Source organism: Vanacampus margaritifer, chromosome 20 (genome assembly GCF_051991255.1).
Source record: "Vanacampus margaritifer isolate UIUO_Vmar chromosome 20, RoL_Vmar_1.0, whole genome shotgun sequence".
NCBI classification, from domain to species: domain Eukaryota; kingdom Metazoa; phylum Chordata; class Actinopteri; order Syngnathiformes; family Syngnathidae; genus Vanacampus; species Vanacampus margaritifer.
In genome coordinates this window covers 14,285,650-14,305,429 of record NC_135451.1, presented here as the reverse complement: position 1 = coordinate 14,305,429, position 19,780 = coordinate 14,285,650, and the positions used below count along the sequence as shown (strand labels likewise).

Sequence of the window (19,780 nt, the reverse complement as noted above, 5' to 3'; positions counted from 1 at the left end):
TAAATTGAGAATCGACCTCGACGTGTAAACAAAGAGGACAAGTACCTGTCCCGGCTGCTCACACGGCGTTTGGAACTCGGCTTGCTGGCACGTCTCCTTCACTTTCATGTACTTGGGCAGGCTGTTGGTGTGTTGGGTGCTGGCCGAGTCGTCCTTCTTCCTCAGGATCTTCCTGTAAGCAGCAAAATCATCATCATCATCATCATCATCAGTGAGCCGCGTGCAATCCAGGTTGAGCTCATTTAACATGAAAAACTTTTCTTTTAATATTTTTTTATATTCTCTGCTTCTCCACTCAGCCTTGACCTCAACTTGGCATCATCCCCACCGCCGCCGTCGCCACAAGACCTGGCCGAGGGCCCCGCTGGGGTCCATGCCAACCAAACAAACCGCCACCCCCCCCCCGCCCCCTCTTCTCACACCCCCTCACTACTCCCTTTGCCAGCCTGGGCCTCACACACAAGCCACAGACGGGAGTGACGGCAACAAATGAGCAACCCGAACAACCTGCCCCTTTAAGACCCGGGCAACGCTTGTCTTTTGCGATCGCCGTCTGGCGCGCTTTGGGGGCAGGGGTCGGCGCGCTAGAATTAAAGAGCTGTCTCGCCGCTGATATCTAAATTATGAAGATGAGTCTGCTCTCTGCGCAACATCCCATGAATAGATACGGACAAAGAGGCTTAGTTTTTCCAAAGCCTTCTGTGAATCTGTTTCATGTTCTCTGGCAAGCTGGAGGCGGGCCCGGCGCGTGTGCCATCTTGAGCAGAACAGGTGTGCTTTGTACACAGGATGAAGCCAGATCAGGACTATTGGTATTTTTTATTTTTTTTTTTGTGTGTGTGTGCACGCACAGGGATCGGCATGAGCTGCTGCCACACGAGCTTGTGCGTGCGTGCAGATGTTTTGCTGGTAAACGAGTGGAAAAAAACAAAGCCAGAGCCAAGCCAGGCAATTTGGAAAAAGTACGGATAAGATATTAGGGACATGAAGATGTGTTTTTCCATCAAATCTGTTTATCGGTGTGAGGTTGGGTTGTCCAAAGTGGTTGTTGGTTTGCGAGGGAAGTCCAGAAAGTTTGGTGGGAATAAGAATCAAGGTGGGATTTGGGGTTCAGTGGGTGGGTAAAGGCCCTCTGAAATTTGCTGTTTATTAGTCTTGCGAAAAAAATACGCCGCAACATGAAAGATAGACCGATATGTTTTTTTAAGTACCCATACAGATGACAATTATTCGGATGCAGATAACCGATATTTACAGCTTTTCAGTAAAAAGGGGGGAAAAAATATTGCAGTCAAAATTGTTTTAAAATACAAATGTCATAAAGCAGTGGTTCTCAAATGGGGGTGCGAGTACCCCTGGGGGGTACGTGAAGGCACTCTAGGGGGTACACGAGATTTTAAAATAAATTTCAAAAGTACATGTCAATTTCTCCCCCAAAAAAAAGCACACCAAAAAAGTAAGTAAAAAAAAAAAAAAATAATAATTGTTAGGAATGTTTATCACAACAGGACGCACGAAAAAGTCTTCTAGACCTTTTTTTTTTTTTTTTAAAGAACCAATTACCAGACATTTTAAAGACAATTCAGTAGGGTTTTTTTTTTTGTGTTGCTTTTGAAATCTGCAAAATTCAGCAATTTTTTTTAACCTATTTCAAAATAGCTAATATTAAGCCGATTAATCTATAATCATGTCGAAAGTAACAGGAAGCACGAAAAAGTCTCTAGTGCAGGAAATCGACCATTTTGGTTTGCTCAAGCCATTCCATGCCACGTACTGCACATCGTTCCGGAAAAATTTCTATTGGTGGGCTATTGTCGCTGCGTGCTACGCATTATTAAGAAACGTACGAATTCCGGCGGGCTCCAGTTCAGAGGGAACATTCCAAGCTTGACAGACACTCCTAGCGTCTCATAAATAATCTTGACCGTCACGGACTTCCGAAACCGACTGAGGAAACTGTCCGTCAGATAACACATCACCTGCAAAAGCACGGGACGTGCGTCGACATAATGCGGCGTGGAATGATATGGATGTGGTGAAGGGGTTAGGGGTGAGGGGGGGGAAGGAAGAAAAAGCTCCGGTTTACCCTCGCTCAACAAGGAATGTGTCCCTCCAGACTTTGGGTTTCCGGTTGGGTTTGAATCTAAGAAAGCAAAGAAGCGTATGGTAAGTCAGACGGTTCTCCAGATCAGATACAGAATGCAAAACCTGCGACTAACAATCAGAAAATGGCAGTAAATGATTACATGATATCGTTTAAAAAGTGCTGACATCATTGCATAAATCTTCCCCCCCCCCCCCTAACAAAAGATGTATTCTTACATAAAGTCACATTTCGACGACAAAACAAAAACAGGCTATACTCTCTTCCCTCGTTCAACCAAACGGTTTCGACAACCCTTGCTCTAAAGAGACATCATCTCGCTTTTATTTCTCTGTTTGTTTTTCCTAATGCCACAAAAGTAAACGGCGCAGAGTAGCGATTTTCCATTCGGCCCCTTAATTGCTGCGGCTTTCTGCTGTCGAGAAACAATAAATTGCACAGGAAATTGCAACAGGGTGACCTCAAAGCACGTCTCGCGGCAAATGGCTGACACAAAGCAGCCGTGGCCGTTTGTGACAAAATGTTACGACGAGGCAGCGCGGTGGATTAGCGGTCACTAACGTCAGCCTCGCGATTCTTAAGTCTAAGTGTGCACACGAAAATTAAATAAACGTAAATGTTTAATAACAAACAGCTCTCAAAGACTTGATTAAGTGCAATTTCTGCAGAAATTGCGTGGGAATGCTGAAAGCTGAATGCTAATAGCTGAATGCTAATAGCTGAATGCTACTAGCTGAATGCTAATAGCTGAATGCTAAGTTGAACGCTTATGAAGTAAATTGAAAGATAAATTATGGGCAAATTACAAAGTATTAATTGTAGTTGAAAGATAAATGAATAAAAAGAACACTTGAACCTGGGAGGCGTGAATTTTTGAAGCAAGTTGTAATTTATATGGAAAAGTGCCATCTGATTCATTTAGATGGAAAAGTGAAACTACGATTGTCAGTTGGTATACATGTAAATCCCTTAGCATAAGGGGCGTGGAACGTGGGACTTAAAAAAAATTCAATGTCATTTCCAATGAAAATGAATGGTGAAAAGTTGATATTTAACGTTAAATCATGCGAGTACTTAAAAGTAATGTGGAATCAGACGATATATTCCCCGGAAGGAGTGAATTTTTGAACGGTGTAAATCGGATGTAATATGTGGGAGGTATCACACATCAAAAAAGTGAGGAGAATAAAATGCTATAATAAGTATAATAATAAAGGTTAGAAACAACATAAGTGCTTTCAGCATTCCCACAATTAAACACAAGTGTACTAGGCAGTGATTCTTTTGCGCACCACTAGAGGGAGCTCACGTACCACACTCTACGCTCCATATGTTTTGCTCAAATGTGTTATTTCTGTCCATACTAACCTATTGCCGGTCCTCTCCTGCTCCAGTAGCTTAAGGATGGACTTCCCGTCCATGTCCGGGGGCGTGTCTAACCCGGCAATGTGGAGGATGGTGGGAGCGAGATCGATATTGAGCACCAGGTGAGGATTTCTGAAGTAGAATAAAAATGATATGAATCGACACATAATTGAGCGACATCATCCAATTTTCCAGCGGTTCCCTTACACTGCGCCGGACTCAACGTTGGGTCCTCTCAGGAAGAACGGCACGCGAATGTCAAAGTCGTACGGCATGGACTTGCCTTTGACCAGCCCGAACTGACCGATGTGGTAGCCGTGGTCGGCCGTGTAGATGATGTAGGTGTTGTCCAGCTCGCCCGTCTCCTCCAGCATGTCGTAAACCTGCGCCACAACGTTAAGTGAAAATTGAAAAACAACAAAATGAAGAGGGAGAGTAGCCTTTTTTTTTTTTTTTAAATCCAATCTGGCGCTCTAACTAACCCCTTAACAAAAATAAATAAATATCCACATCAAGGTACTCTCACCTTTTGCACGGAGTCATCCACGGACATGAGGGTCTGCAGCCTCTTGCGGTGGAGGAAATTGGTGAACTCCATGTGGATGGGCCTCATGGGGCCCGTGTACTGCATGATCCAGTGCTTGTCCATGTTGGGGGCGTAGTTGTAACTGGGCGTGCTGGTGGGAAAAAACAACAGGTGAGTGAGTGTGGGAGGAGTAATTGACGCCCCCCTTTAAAAATGTTTAGAATTGCCTTATAATTGCTAATTTGACATATCCTCTTGTTCTAATCAGTTGATATGGCATTCAGGGATGTGATTTGACCAAAGTGAAATTATCTGAAAATTTAGCCGGGGGTCTGGGCCCCGCTGGCACCCAGCTAGGTCCAGGGTCCGTGTTTTTAAGTACTTTCAATGCACTCACATGACAAAGAAATAGACAAAACAACAGCATCAATTTTCAATGTATATTGAACTATCCCATATAAAATGGCAGTTTTAGTCAACTCAAAATCAGTCACATTCAAAAACATTGGACTGCCTTTGCTTTTAAAAACTATCACTGAGAATATCATCATATCTAACTAATGTGATTACTAAGTTAACACATAAATAATGTTGAGGGGTTCAAATTTCATGAACAAATAATTGTATCATGACCAAATGAAAAGTAACTCATATTAGAGCATACCACAAATGTCTTTGTTATAGCAGAAGATGTTATCTGTCGGAGTCATGTGCATACACAATGAACTACTAAAAATACTAAAAAAATAAAATAAAATAAAAAAATAAAAAAATCGGATTTTTTTTTGGGGGGGGAGATAAAAAAAAAGCGGAATTCCGCGAATTAGCGGAAAAATCACATCCCTGGGCATTTGAAACTAGAGGATGCCATTTCTGGAGAAATTGAGTGAATGTTGAAATGCTGGATTGAAAAAAAGAAAAGAAAATGTTGCTGAAAGATGAGGAATTCAGTCGAATGGCCTTGAATGGGAGCGGTGAAATGCATGCATTGAACGATGTGGAATAATAATGAATGATATTAAATTGTTTGGAATTAGGAGAAATTGCCTTGGTTGAAATGTGCAATATGTGAGTGAATAATCTAGCATTTTTGGAAGGTGCAAAATTTTTGCATGTTGAAAATTGCTCACAAGGTAAAAATGAGAATTAGGGAAGTGCTGAAAATTGATCCCAAAGTGAATTGAACGGTTTGAATAGAAGTACATTTTTGAATGTCTCACTCCAAATGAAAGGGTATTTTTTTGGGGGTGAAAAATTTAAAAAGTTAGGAGTGAGAAAAATAATAGCCCGCGAAAGCGTGAATTTTTGAAACATGTTGAAGTTGGAATGATTTGAATCGGTTGATAAATGTAGAAGTAGTAGAAGGACAAAATGGCAGAAAAAGACGCTATAATAAAAAAAGTAGACTAACATGCATTTACACAATATGTCATAAATAATATATTGTTCATACGTGATAAAAAATGACTAATATTACAGCATCTCTGAGTCATAGTAGTAGAAGAAGCAGTAATATTTTTCTTAGTCTGTACATATTAAATCCGGATACACAGACAGTTTAATACTTTACAATATTATTATTATTATGTTTTTATAAAATAGAATACTAGAGAGGGTGGAGAGGTTTAGGAAAAAAAAAAACAAACTGATGAATTTGCGAAAATGCGATTGCAAATTGTAACATGCCCACGCTGCTAAGGCTATAAAACCCATGGTGCATATTGTGAAAGATCCCTTCTGTGCAAGTGTTTGCATGCGAGCCCGTGAGAGGCCGTCTGTGGCGGCCTCGCTAACAGGTGCCACGCTCGTCCGCCACGCTTGACAGCCGTCAATAGCGCCTGTGTTTGCCCGGCGAAAACGTCTCGATAGTGCTGTGCCAGCGCCTCGCTCCGGGACCGGACTCTCGCACAGAGACCAGACTCTCCTCCTCGCCCTTGGCTGGCAGAAATTGTTTTGAGGGCTGGCACGCGCTGGCGAAAAATAATAGTTCCCCTAAAGCGTGGTTTGCGTGAACGTCTGGGCCCAGAGGACTCAATAAGTCACGGCCGTCTGAAAAATGAGTGAATAAACAGCGACGGGGAGGGAGGGAGGACGTGGAGGACTGCTGACGGACGCGTCTCACCTGTCCGTGTCGCTACCGAGACGACGTTTGGGCTGTAAAACTGCAAAAACATGCCGCATTCAATTGACATTTCACACTACAATAGCGCAGCCACGGGAACAGCTAACATTAGCATGGTAGTTAAAAACAGTACTAATGACATGAGTAAATGTCTAGAAATGAATCACTTTTTTTGTCCGTCCGTCCGTCTTCTTCCGCTTATCCGGGGGGTCGGGTCGCGGGGGCAGCAGCTTTAGCAGGGAAGCCCAGACTTCCCTCTCCCCAGCCACTTCAGCCAGCTCATCCGACGGGACCCCAAGGCGTTCCCAGGACAGCCGAGAGACATAGTCTCTCCAGCGTTTCCTGGGTCGTCCCCGGGGCCTCCTGCCGGTAGGACATGCCCGGAACACCTCCCCAGGGAGGCGTCCAGGAGGCATCCGAACCAGATGCCCGAGCCACCTCAACTGGTTCCTCTCAACGTGGAGGAGCAGCGACTCGACGCTGAGTCCCTCTCGGATGACCGAGCTTCTCACCCTATCTCTAAGGGAGAGCCCGGCTACCCTGCGGAGGAAACTCATTTCGGCCGCTTGTATCCGGGATCTTGTTCTTTCGGTCACGACCCACAGCTTGTGACCATAGGTGAGGGTAGGAACGTAGATCGACCGGTAAATCGAGAGCTTTGCCTTTCGGCAAAGCTTTTTTCACTTTTTTTGCTTCACTATAATGGAAATTGTGCTGCTCCTTATAATGTGCACGTCAACAATACAGAAGGCGGTCGTTCTTCGCAGAGGATAAATAACATATGTCTGTGATTAGTGTTATATTGTGTCTACATGTTTTTCCACTGACGTTTATGTCAAAATAAGCGTTTCTTAAAATGCTAATGTGATTCATTAGCTTGTCCATGGCATTTACGTGCTAACATTAAGCTAGCGGACACAATTTGATAACAGATTGCATGCAAGGAGACAGTTCAAATACAACTTGCAGGATGTCAAAAAACTGTAACTATAATCCCAATCGACTACCCTAACCAGTCGGAATTGTTTATTGATTGGTGGGATTTATCGTCAATTTAAATGTCATTTTGCTTTAATTACATCATTGTTTTGGGATAATTCTTCCTACACTGTATATGTAGTAAACATCGGAAAACCTCTTGTTCCATGAACTAATGTACCAAGAACTAAATGCTCCTGGTAATGCTGTGGCACGAACACGGTTTCTATTTTCCCCATAAATCAAGCGGGCCGCATTCCACTCACGGAAGCCTTAATGAAGAGCCGCTGCGAGAGCCGCGACGCTTTTGTGAGCAATCGTGAACTCTCCACCCACCGAAAGCGGGCGGTCTAATAAGCCTCAACAAAAGGCACCTGTCTCCGGCCGCCGAGGTGCGGAATCGGGACACCTGCCGCTCGATGCACTTGGTGAACACGGAGGCTCGCTTCTTCAAGCGGTGGATTACAACAGGAATATCCTCTCAAATTAAAAAAGAAAAAGGGGGGGGATTACCGACATTCCCTTGAGCAACACTTAAAAACTCTATGTCCTTACACTGTGTTGGGAAAACCGCACGCACAGTGGTTAAACCAAAACGAAACGTTAATCACATGAATAAAACACGTCCCCGGCGAGTGTTGCCGTCTTAAGTACAGACTGCGATTATGATTTACGAGGCGGCTCCTCCCACTCCTGCCACCTCGGTTCGTGATGCGTTTGGAGTTTTGGCTGCTTAATGGTGACTAATGTCAGAAAGAGAATCTTCTCTCGACAATCTTGTTGTCCTAACCCTCAAAACGCCATAAAATATATGATGAAATATGTGTATTCATTTTCATGACGAGCATTTGTGGGTTCAATGTGTGTGGCTTTTTCTATGGAATTGCAGGGTTGGTGGGATTCAATTTTTTTTGTTGTTTTTTGCACCTATTAGCAGTTTTTATGCCCTAAAATGCCACAATAAGCTGGCCGATTTTTCACTTTGTTCTAAAGCTAAATAAATACTAAAGGACTAAGTATTGTAAAGCATAGACATTTCTGAATCTTTGTCCCCCCAAAAAACAGAAAGTTATTTTATTCCGTATGTATTTTTTTAATTTAATCGTTCGATTAATCGGTCATCGGAATTTTATTCTGATAAATATAAGAATTGCACGACACTAAGTGCAATTTCTGCAGAAAAAGTGAAAACTACGATGATGAGAAGTTGTATGTATGGAAGTGGGCGTGGAAAAGTGGAAAGTGGGACTTAGAAAAAGATCAGCGTTATTCCCTGCGGAAGGCGGGAATTTTTGAAGCAAGATGAAATTTGAATGGTGTGAAGTATTATGTGGGAGTTGGTAAATGACAAAAAGTGTGGGGAATAAAATGTGCCTGAAATAATAATAATAAAGAATCCGAATAACATATGTGGGAATGCTTTTCAGCATTCCTACAATAAGCCCCAAAAAATAAATATCCCTATCGGTCTGGCCCTGCTAATCATGTCGCAAAACAACTTTGAAAAACGTCCAAACGTGAAGTTAGAATGCATAACTTAACAAATCTTGTCTAAAAATTTTATATGCGACAGCGGGCAGGACACGACAGCTGCTTTGCTGTGCCCCGTCTCGTTGATCTCGCCCGTATCTAACCAAAGAAGGAAAAGCAAACCCATCTAGAATGTGTAACCAGCACACATACACAATCCCACTTTCGGGGGAGTAGGGGGGGGGGGGGAGCTAAAAATAAATTAATAATGCCACAATGGGTGTTCTCCACAGCACACAATGCATTCCTCTGGTCCCCGGGATGCGCAGGGAGAGCGAAAGTACTGATTGATATGGACAGGGTCAGGAAGTCCCATGCGAGGGGAGGGCAGAGAACTAAGAAAGAAACTTGGAAAAACAGAGGGGAGCGAGCGATGGAGGCGATGAATGGAGCGACAGAGCGGTCGAGCAAACAGGCGGGAGGGAATGGTGAAGTGGGGTAAGGGACGGTGAGGGTGAAAGCGGGACGCTGGGAAAGTGACGGGAGAACGTTTAGGACGCAGCCTGGGAGCGTGTCGCCGGGACCCGAATGATTGTGACTTCCCACTCGCAGAGTCTTTCAAGTGTCATGGCAACCCGCCATCCCTGGGAAACCAAGAAAGGGCGGCCACTAATACTGCCCGAGTGTTAGCATATCACCACTGCCATCTTGAGTGAAGTGCAGCGAGGCCCAGAATTCGTCTATTCGCAGACTTTGGGGGTTTACCTGTCCTATCTTTTATTTCCTGAAAATAACGCTTCTTCCGTTTTTATGCTGGGACCAAGACAAAAATAAGGCACCGGCGAATACATTCCAGATATTCCGGTAAAGCAATTTTGAGGCCTCTTTGGGTAAATAAGGCTTTTGTTTTGATGGACAAGGATGGACAGACAGACAGACAGGGACACAAAGAAAACATGCATAAATAGCTAGCAAGCTAATTGAATCTAGCTCAGACTGACAAATACAGTGGCACAAAGAGAATTTTTTTTAAGCTAGCTAACTTAGATGACTAGCTAGATAGCTAGTAGCTTAAACAAATATACAGAGAGAATAAACATAAAGGTGACAGACAGACAGATAAGATCTATAGGGCCTACTGTAATTAGCTAGCTAGCTAAGATAGCCACCTTAGACAGACAGACAGATAAATAAACAGACTGATAAATGGCTAGCTACCTAAAACTAGCGCGATAGCTAGCTTACACAGACAGACAGACAGTTACCAACTACAATTTTATTGCGATTCTTTATAACCTCCACACAAAAAAAAACTGACTTAGCTCCACCCCAACTACTAAGCTTTACTTTCAGTTGAGATGCATGACTTCAACATACTTCCTTGGCCCAAACGCAATACAACTTTCCCATTTGACAAGGCTTTAGCACCATCTTGTGGCATATTAGTCATTTTCAGAAAGAGTACAATAACAGGGAATGTTTTGGCATACATTCAATTTACACATACAGTACACATCCCTTTTCGGACTTTCCGGTACAGTACTCACATGTGCTGGGAGGCGTTGGGGAAAAACTCGGCGTACTGCGGGGCCGAGTCTTCCGGGCCGTGAGGGGCGGCGTGGCTGATGACCATCATCACTGGACGGTGCGGGTACATCCTCTTGGACATGCGGAAGAAGTTGACGCTGTCGTTGGTGATCAGGTCGGTGAAGTAGTCCTGAAGGAGGAACCGCAGAAAGTACGTTACATTTTTTACAGTGGGGTGTTAAAGTGGGTGGGTTGAAGCGGGTTCAGCGAGTACGCACAGCACCGATCTGTTGAGTCAACAGCTGGCAGCCTGCCCTGCCTGTATGTGTGTGTACAGTGTAAGGGTTGTTCCCTCGTGATGGCGAGAAGCCGGGGCGGCATTGTTTTAGACCGTCAGCCATGTCGTTTTTACCTTGAAAAAAAAAACGGATTCCGGAAAAAGTGTCTTCTACTTTTTAACGTGCCCCAATTTTCCAAGTTTCCGACGGCCTGGCGTACGCCACGTGGACGGGCGTGCTCAGAACGAAGGCGTCGATTGTTACAAGTAGGGTTTTATGAATAGCCTTCACAGCCAAGCCGTTAAAAAAGGCCGGGGCGGCGGCAACACGTGCCCGAAAAGTGTGAATTTTGTGTGCATGGACGTTAGACAAGCCTCACTGCAGTGCACAGTTACTCAAAAGCGGTTTTCTTCTCTACAGTACAGTGAAGTCGTCTCCCGCTTTCTGCATTTAGAATTGTTCTCAAACTATTTTCAATGAATAAATAAAAAAAAATCACAATGAGATTACTGTATTTGTCAAATCCTAATCAAGAGTCCAAAAAATGGGTTTGAAAAAGCTGTCTTTTGTGTATGAAATTGTTAATTTTCCCAAATCCCACATTAGAGCCGAGGGTGTCTCTGAGTTCACCGAAGTCTCGTCAGATCACAATGTTTGAAGAATGTCCTGACAGCGTCTAAAAAGGAGACAGCATGGTTGTCGGGCTGGTGCGAGTTCTCTTTTTTTTTTTTTCATCACCAAATAGGAAATAGAGTGTCCATTTGCTTCTAAAACCACAAACTGCTGACCACGTTGGGAGTCTTGTAAACACCTCGGCGGGCAAATCATGTGCCCCCCGCTGCCGTCTAAACGTTTGTTTGCCCCCCCCCCCCGTCTCTTGCGCAGCCCGTCACGAAAAGCTGACAAACTATAAATCTTCACGAACCCTGGGAAGATGTTGGCACACCACCGCCGCCAACGCTCACTGACAGCTTTTAGGAAAACGCGCAGGCGAGACGGCTGCATTCCGCCGCAAAAAAACGGACAGGAGCGACCGCGAGCGGGTTCATCTCCTTCGTCAGAGCTGGTGGTAAAATTCCCTTACATTCCTTCAGAGGTGGCTTAAGTACTCATAGTCTGTACTTAACAGGACTTTGCTAAAAAATTGAACGACAGATTTAACTCCTTTACTTGAGTAAAAGTAAAAAAAGTACAGACTCTTCATTTAGGTCAATCAAATACCACCAAAAAGGATGCTACTTTATCTAGCCTCTATCTTATGCATAAAAAAAAGCCTAGCGCTAGCTACCAGCTAGCTTGCTAGCTAGCAAGCTAACAAGTTTGGAGTAATAATAACTCACAATTGCGCTGGATGAACACTCATGTGGGCAAAGATGGTCAAGTATTATGTATTTGTATTAGAAATAATTTATATCTTGTGTATTTGAAAAAAGGAACAGACCTATTTTGACAAAGTCAGGAGCAGGGTAATTATAGTTTTGGAATTTTCAGTTTTCAGGATGTTTGTAAAAAAAAAAAGAAAAAAAAGAAAAGAGTTTTAGTTATTTAAAAAAAATGCTTAGTTTCAGTATTAGTTTTAGTTTAAACAAAAATTGTATTACTTGTGCGCAATTTTTAAATTGCTGCGTGACAAACTTTCAAACGTCTTTATTCCGGTTAATATAGAAATTAATCGAATTAAAATCACATTTAAAATAATCCCCTAAGGCTAATGCATTAAATTAATTACCAAATACTTAAATGAAGGACATTTTTGGCTATAATTTTAATTAGTTTTAGTTAGTTTTGTAAACATAAAATGTAGTTTCAGTTATTTTTCATCTTTTAACAAGCATTTTCGTTTTATTTTTATTTCGTTAACGGAATTATTTTTTTGTATTTTAGTTTTTGCTTTAGTTTTCGTCAGTCTAGTAAAGTACAGATATCTCAAAAATCTATTTAATTACAATACATTAAATATTTGTTACTTCCCACTACTGCATTCCTTATTGTAGCCCGAACCCAAGGTGGTGTTTATCGCACCCAATGTCAGCTTCTCATTTGAGTGGCTAAATGTTACCGTCCAAAAACACGCGAGTCATAATAAAGTCATCCCCTTTAATTCCAGAATTCCTGCGCAGCATTGTGATAAGAGAAGCGACGTCTGTGTTTATAAGCAGCGGATAACCTGTAATTTTCTGTAATTAACTGTCTCTGGTTTTATTGCAGGATTTAACGGCAAGACATACCTTGGCATAATTTGCGCCGTGTTTCTCCTTGTAACCGTTCCGACAGACAGTGTAATTGTAGAAGCGGGAATTTTTGATCAGTCCGACCCACTCGCGCCACCCAGGCGGGATGTAGCTGCCGTTGTACTCGTTGAGGTACTTGCCGAAGAAGGCTGCAAAAAAATGAGAAAAACAGCAAATTCAAGCGTGAGATCCAAGACAAACGGCAATTTTCCGGGAAAGCTCATTGCAATCAAAGTCAGCAAAGGGCTCGTTTCAGATCGCATTTTTTTTTTTTTTTTACATGATTATCCTGTGGTGAGGGGTGCGTTGAGACTGATGTTTCTTTCCCAATCTGCTCAGAAAACAGTCAGGCTAACGATCGTGAATAGCCCGCTTAGCGAAGGCCCCTAGCGAGCCGCTCGGTGTGCTGCCGGCAAGTCACTCACACGAGACACCGTCTGATGAGGCCTGACAGCGACCTGGCAGGCGTCACCGTGTTTGCATTTCTCACAGCAGACAGACAGCCGGGCAGGCAGGCAACACGGAGCAGTCCCGTGGCTTATAGGAAAAAAAAAAGTGCTACGCTGACGAGCACTGAGTCAATATGTGTGAAATGAGCGCAAGACGCTTAACGGATCCGAGGACGAGGGGTCACGACACCTTCCCGTTTCAAATCGTCAGCATCGTTCGCCGGGAACATGCGAGAAAGGTCGCCGACAATTGAATACATTTGAACTCTTGTTGCTAACCAGAACAGCAAATGAGTTCCTGCGTAGCATAAACCGTTACAGAAAAAGTATATTAAAAATGTTTTGAATCAAGAGAGTACATGATATGCTGTTTTCTGTTATGATTTGACAATGGATCTAAAATTTGTACAAACAACGCTTTAATTTTATACACATCTTCCATAGTCATTTTCATGCTGCTCTGTCTCACTCAGGAAGAACACAAATTTTATTCTACTTCAACCCAAAAGAGAGTGCATGGTATGCTGTTGTGCCTCACTCGGGAACAACAAAAATAAAAGTCGCTAGTATAGGACAAATAGAGACGCTATCTATGCTGATGTCATTTGATCAAACTGGGAGAAATATGTCTTCTTTTTTTTTTTTTTTGTCTTCTTTAATCAAGATTAATCAAGAGAGTGCATGATATGCTGTTATGCCTCACTCAGAATACACACACAATGATATACTAGCATCTGATTGAACTATTACAGACTTCAATCCAAACTTTTTTTTTTTCCTTCGGGTGTGCATGATATGCTGTTGTGCCTCTGCCTCTGTGAAAACTGGACCTAAAATGTGAACGACACCAGACCTAAAATGTGGACGTATAAAGGTGCTATGCTAGCATCCTGTTAATCAAACTTTGGGAAAAACATGGAAGTATTCATTCAAGAAGGTGCATGATATGTTGCTGTTCGCCATTTGAGAACGAAACAAAAACAAAACAAGACAGTAGAGAGCAAATTTTGACAATTAGTGCTGGCCTTTTGCGATGAAGCTTTTATCAGGGATGTGATTTGACCAAAGTGAAATTATCTGAAAATTTAGCCGGGGGTCCAGCTAGGTCCAGGGCAGTGCCCTGGTGGGGGGACAAGGGGGGCGAAACCCCCCGGAGCTCATGGGTTTTCCGTGTTTTTAAGTACTTTCAATGCACTCACATGACAAAGAAATAGACAAAACAACAGCATAAGTTTTCAATGTATATTGAACTATCCCATATAAAATGGCAGTTTTAGTCAACTCAAAATCAGTCACATTCAAAAACATTGGACTGCCTTTGCTTTTAAAAACTATCACTGAGAATATCATCATATCTAACTAATGTGATTACTAAGTTAACACATAAATAATGTTGAAGAGTTCAAATTTCATGAACAAATAATTGTATCATGACCAAATGAAAAGTAACTCATATTAGAGCATACCACAAATGTCTTTGTTATAGCAGAAGATGTTATCTGTCGGAGTCATGTGCATACACAATGAACTACTAAAAAAAATAAATAAATAATATAAAATGTTTTTTTTTTTTGGGGGGGGGGGGGGAGATAAAAAAAAGCGTAATTCCGCGAATTAGCGGAAAAATCACATCCCTGTTTTATGCACTTCCCCCCAAAGTCGCCTTCAGTCAAGAAAGTGCATGATATGCTGCTATGCCTTACTAAGGAACAAAAACAGACGGCATTGGACCTAGAATTTGGACAAATATGCAATCTAAGTTGTCCTAAATGAAGACAGTGCATGATATGCATGTCTGCCAAACCCAAATCAAACAAGAGTGTTCCGCCCACCTGTCCTGTAGCCGGTGTTGTTGAGGTAGACGGCGAAGGAGCGCGGCTCGTGCTGGGCCTGCCAGGAGGGCGACGAGCAGTTCTCGTTGTTGGTGTAGGTGTTGTGGTTGTGGACGTACTTGCCCGTCAGCATGGAGGAGCGCGACGGGCAGCACATGGGCGTGGTGACGAAGGCGTTGGTGAACGAGGTGCCGCCGTCCTCCATGATCTTGCGGGTTTTGTTCATCACCTGCAGAGAGCCTGGAGGAAAAGAAGAGGAGGGGGAGGGGGTGGGGGAACGGTGACCTTCTGTTGCAAATGACATTTTCGCTAAGTGGTTAAATAATTATAAAATGCACAAATAATTGGACAGATGGCCATATGTGGACTGTGTTGAATATTTCATGTAAAGTGGACTTCAGTGTTTCCTCTCCTATTGTGCAGACTCTTTATGTTTATTTACATTAACTCTTTGACTGCCAGACGTTTTCAGAAAAGGAATGCCGTGGGTGCCAACCGATTTAAGCATTTTTGACTGATCTTTCAAGGTCCACAGAAAAGTATGTGTTTGGACTATGGAAACACACATACTACCAAATGAAAGATTGGACTCTCATCTTTCATCAGAAAAAAAAAGTTTGTTTCTACCTTATTCCGTTTTTCAGTAATCAACAATAGAAAATGGTTAGTTTCACCTCTGTTTTGAAAAAAAAAAAAAAAAACGTATTTTAACGTCTTTGGCACTCCATAGGATTTTACTAAACGTTATTTAACGTTTTTGGCAGTCAAAGAGTTAACATAAATTATGTACCATATTATTTCGTATCCACCTTACCAAGTTCAACATCCTGATCGTCAGTCATAATAAGGATGATGTTGGGCCGGATGTTCCGGCGGTCCCTCTGGATGCGGCCCCTGAGGCCCTGAGCCCGGGTGGTGGCGTAGGTGGAGACGCCGGGAGCCCAGGACAGGGACGAGAGGACAGCCAAGCAGGACAGCCACCGCGGCAGCATTTTTGTCTGGGGGGGGAGCCGTTAAGTCGAGTTCAGGAGGTCTACACCCGGGCCGGGCCGCTCACTTGCACCCGAATGCGGTCAACTGCGAAGAAGCATCGAGACAGAAGAGAATAGAATCAGACCTCACCTCCGAGGATCCCACCCGTCTCATTAACACCCGTCCAAAAACTCCATCACTAGCGCAGGGAGACGTCCGTCTGACTGAAGCGAACCCCCGCGCCATTGGCCGCTCGCGCTCTCCTGCATCGGCCAATTGTGGACCACTTACTTCCCTTCGCTCGAACCCCCCCACCCCCTCGTCCTCCCGCGCGATGAGTCAGGCGTGACACAGTAGGGAGGATGAGACCTCACTAGGGGAGGAGGAGGAGGCGTTTAGGGGCACCGAGGGCAGTGAGAGGGTTCCGCTACATTAACCTCGCCGCCGCAGTCGCCAATCACAGATAACCAGCAGCAATTCGCAGACCCTCGTGATGTCAAGGCCCCTATAGCCTGCCCCTTAAAACGTGGCGGGTTTCCAGTGTAAAATGGATGACTCCGAAAGCTTTCAGGGAGTGCATTCATCCTAATAGAGAGAGAAAAGAGACCAGAATTGGATTTTGCACATCAAGATAAATAGCCTTTGGCAAAAAAAAGATGGTCTTGTGGGTATCAGGCAAGATATGCTGTACTACGCTGCTTTCTATTCACAATTAATGGGCTAGAAATAAAATGGCAGATCTATGTGACGCCTGAGCTTTGTCAAGCTCTGCTGGCTGGCTCCACCCCTTGATGCATGCAGCCAATAGGATCTCATTTTTTGTGGGCAGGGGGGAGAAAATTCATATCCCGCCAAACATTACTTAAAAAATGTCAGTCCCTTAATGTTTCACTTAGAATTTGGTTAGTATATCCCTTATGCTTAAAGCCACGAAAAAGTCTGAAGAACCAATGCCCAAAAGGAAGCAGGAAGTCAGCCATTTTAGGATCATTTTTGCTGCGCCAATGAAAATGTAGTCCCCAAAGCCAGTTTCTATCATCAGCATGAAATTTGGTAGGTACTTCAATCATGACGGGACCCACAAAAAAGTCTCAAGAACTCATACTAAAAAAGACACGGGGAATCTGCTATTTTGGCTCAAAGCGGACATTTTAGGATCATTTTGTCAATTTCCAAGTTCAAAGAAAATTTAGCGCTCAAAGCCAGTATTTCTTAGGAATATGAAATTTGGTAGGTACTTCTATCATGGTGAGACCCACAAAAAAGTCTCAAGAACTCATACCAAAAAAGCCACAGGGAATCTGCTATTTTGGCTCAAAGCAGACATTTTAGGATCATTTTGTCAATTTCCAAGTGCCCTTCAAAGAAAATTTAGCCCTCAAAGCCAGTGTTTCTTAGGAATATGAAATTTGGTATGTACTTCTATCATGGCGAGACCCACAAAAAAGTCTCAAGGACCCATGCCAAAAAAGACACATGGAATCTGCTATTTTGGCTCAAAGCTGACATTTTAGGCTCATTTTGTCAATTTCCAAGTGCCCTTCAAAGAAAATTTAGCCCTCAAAGCCAGTGTTTCTTAGGAATATGAAATTTGGTAGGTACTTCTATCATGGCGAGACCCACAAAAAAGTCTCAAGGACCCATGCCAAAAAAGACACATGGAATCTGCTATTTTGGCTCAAAGCGGACATTTTAGGCTAATTTTGTCAATTTCCAAGTGCCCTTCAAAGAAAATTTAGCCCTCGAAGCCAGTGTTTCTTAGGAATATGAAATTTGGTAGGTACTTCTATCATGGCGAGACCCACAAAAAAGTCTCAAGGACCCATGCCAAAAAAGACACATGGAATCTGCTATTTTGGCTCAAAGCAGACATTTTAGGATCATTTTGTCAATTTCCAAGTGCCCTTCAAAGAAAATTTAGCCCTCAAAGCCAGTATTTCTTAGGAATATGAAATTTGGTAGGTACTTCTATCATGGTGAGACCCACAAAAAAGTCTCAAGAACTCATACCAAAAAAGCCACAGGGAATCTGCTATTTTGGCTCAAAGCAGACATTTTAGGATCATTTTGTCAATTTCCAAGTGCCCTTCAAAGAAAATTTAGCCCTCAAAGCCAGTGTTTCTTAGGAATATGAAATTTGGTAGGTACTTCTATCATGGCGAGACCCACAAAAAAGTCTCAAGGACCCATGCCAAAAAAGACACATGGAATCTGCTATTTTGGCTTAAAGCTGACATTTTAGGCTCATTTTGTCAATTTCCAAGTGCCCTTCAAAAAAATTTAGCCCTCAAAGCCAGTGTTTCTTAGGAATATGAAATTTGGTAGGTACTTCTATCATGGCGAGACCCACAAAAAAGTCTCAAGGACCCATGCCAAAAAAGACACATGGAATCTGCTATTTTGGCTCAAAGCGGACATTTTAGGCTAATTTTGTCAATTTCCAAGTGCCCTTCAAAGAAAATTTAGCCCTCGAAGCCAGTGTTTCTTAGGAATATGAAATTTGGTAGGTACTTCTATCATGGCGAGACCCACAAAAAAGTCTCAAGGACCCATGCCAAAAAAGACACATGGAATCTGCTATTTTGGCTCATAGCAGACATTTTAGGATCATTTTGTCAATTTCCAAGTGCCCTTCAAAGAAAATTTAGCCCTCAAAGCCAGTATTTCTTAGGAATATGAAATTTGGTAGGTACTTCTATCATGGTGAGACCCACAAAAAAGTCTCAAGAACTCATACCAAAAAAGCCACAGGGAATCTGCTATTTTGGCTCAAAGCAGACATTTTAGGATCATTTTGTCAATTTCCAAGTGCCCTTCAAAGAAAATTTAGCCCTCAAAGCCAGTGTTTCTTAGGAATATGAAATTTGGTAGGTACTTCTATCATGGCGAGACCCACAAAAAAGTCTCAAGGACCCATGCTAGAAAAGACACAGAAAGTCTTCTGTTTTGGCTCGAAGTGGACATTTTAGGGTCATTTTGGCTACTTACCTAGCCCACGGGCCTCAGCCGTCCCCCCCCCCCCGTACCAAACTGTATCCTCAAATAAATCATTATTGTTATGACACTTGGCTCGATGCAGAACCCTACGAAAATGTTTAAAGGTTGAATTGCAAATGACATTTTCATCAATTCACTGTGTTGGCAGACATAATCCACCCGGGCTCATGTCAGTTCCTAGAAACGCATCAACAAATCCACTTTATGTGCGTAGAGCTATGTGAGGAAATGTGCTCGTTCTTGGCGCGTAGTTACGCGGACGCCTCTGCTTTTCGTCCGGCGATATGACAAGAAGTGCGATAATCTGCGCTTTAAAAGCACTTTGCGCTCGGTCCTGGCGTTCCAGATGAGACAGCCAGCCTCAGTCATCGTGACAGCCCTGTGCAAACATTGGCGCCGCGTGGACAAACACCCCCCTCCGGTGCACAGAACCTCACATTGAATCACGCACACTCAAACCTCTGTGACACGCAGAAACACTTAAGACACTTTCTCGCAATAAAACACATATTCCTGCGGTGAGGGTCCGACTGCAACGCTTAACCAGAAACAATGACACTGCACAAAAAAAAAAAAAAAGTCACGTACTGTGTCTATTTCTGTCTAACTGTGACATCCTGAAACCAACTGTCAGCCAGGCGTAAAATGAAATGGGGGCGGGGGGGGGGGGATCATGTTTTTACACAGCGAAACTCCACTAAACCACATTTATAACTCAAATTCTATATTTAAATATTTGTCCCAAGAAATGGTACCAATGTACTCCCAACAGTCTATTTATTTAGTAGCATCTATTTCTCTTGGATGCTCTGCTGGGAATTTTAGGCCAATCAGATTGCAGCCTCTATGTGTTGCCATGTCAATCAAATCTGCCCGGAGAAAAAAAGACATCAAGCGAAATGTAAGAGCGATAAAACACATCATGCCAA

The 19,780-nt window shown here is 43.0% G+C and overlaps 1 protein-coding gene across 5 annotated transcripts in view; it reads right to left on the bottom strand.

The window, feature by feature from the left end:
- The window catches only part of sulf1 (sulfatase 1), an 82,296-nt gene that overhangs the window by 13,175 nt on the left and 49,341 nt on the right, over positions 1 to 19,780 (bottom strand). For 4 of the 5 annotated variants that reach the window (XM_077553860.1, XM_077553863.1, XM_077553864.1 and 1 more), the window contains exons 6-14: positions 15,697 to 15,959; positions 14,883 to 15,122; positions 12,599 to 12,750; positions 10,113 to 10,282; positions 3,996 to 4,146; positions 3,677 to 3,852; positions 3,473 to 3,601; positions 2,087 to 2,143; positions 46 to 172 (exon numbers count right to left, since the gene is read on the bottom strand). In XM_077553860.1, coding sequence (XP_077409986.1) covers positions 46 to 172; positions 2,087 to 2,143; positions 3,473 to 3,601; positions 3,677 to 3,852; positions 3,996 to 4,146; positions 10,113 to 10,282; positions 12,599 to 12,750; positions 14,883 to 15,122; positions 15,697 to 15,874 — 1,380 coding nt within the window. In that variant the 5' untranslated portion in view covers positions 15,875 to 15,959. Of the gene's footprint in view, positions 1 to 45; positions 173 to 2,086; positions 2,144 to 3,472; positions 3,602 to 3,676; positions 3,853 to 3,995; positions 4,147 to 10,112; positions 10,283 to 12,598; positions 12,751 to 14,882; positions 15,123 to 15,696; positions 18,844 to 19,780 lie in introns of those variants that run through there. The other variant, XM_077553862.1, reaches the window with a different exon arrangement.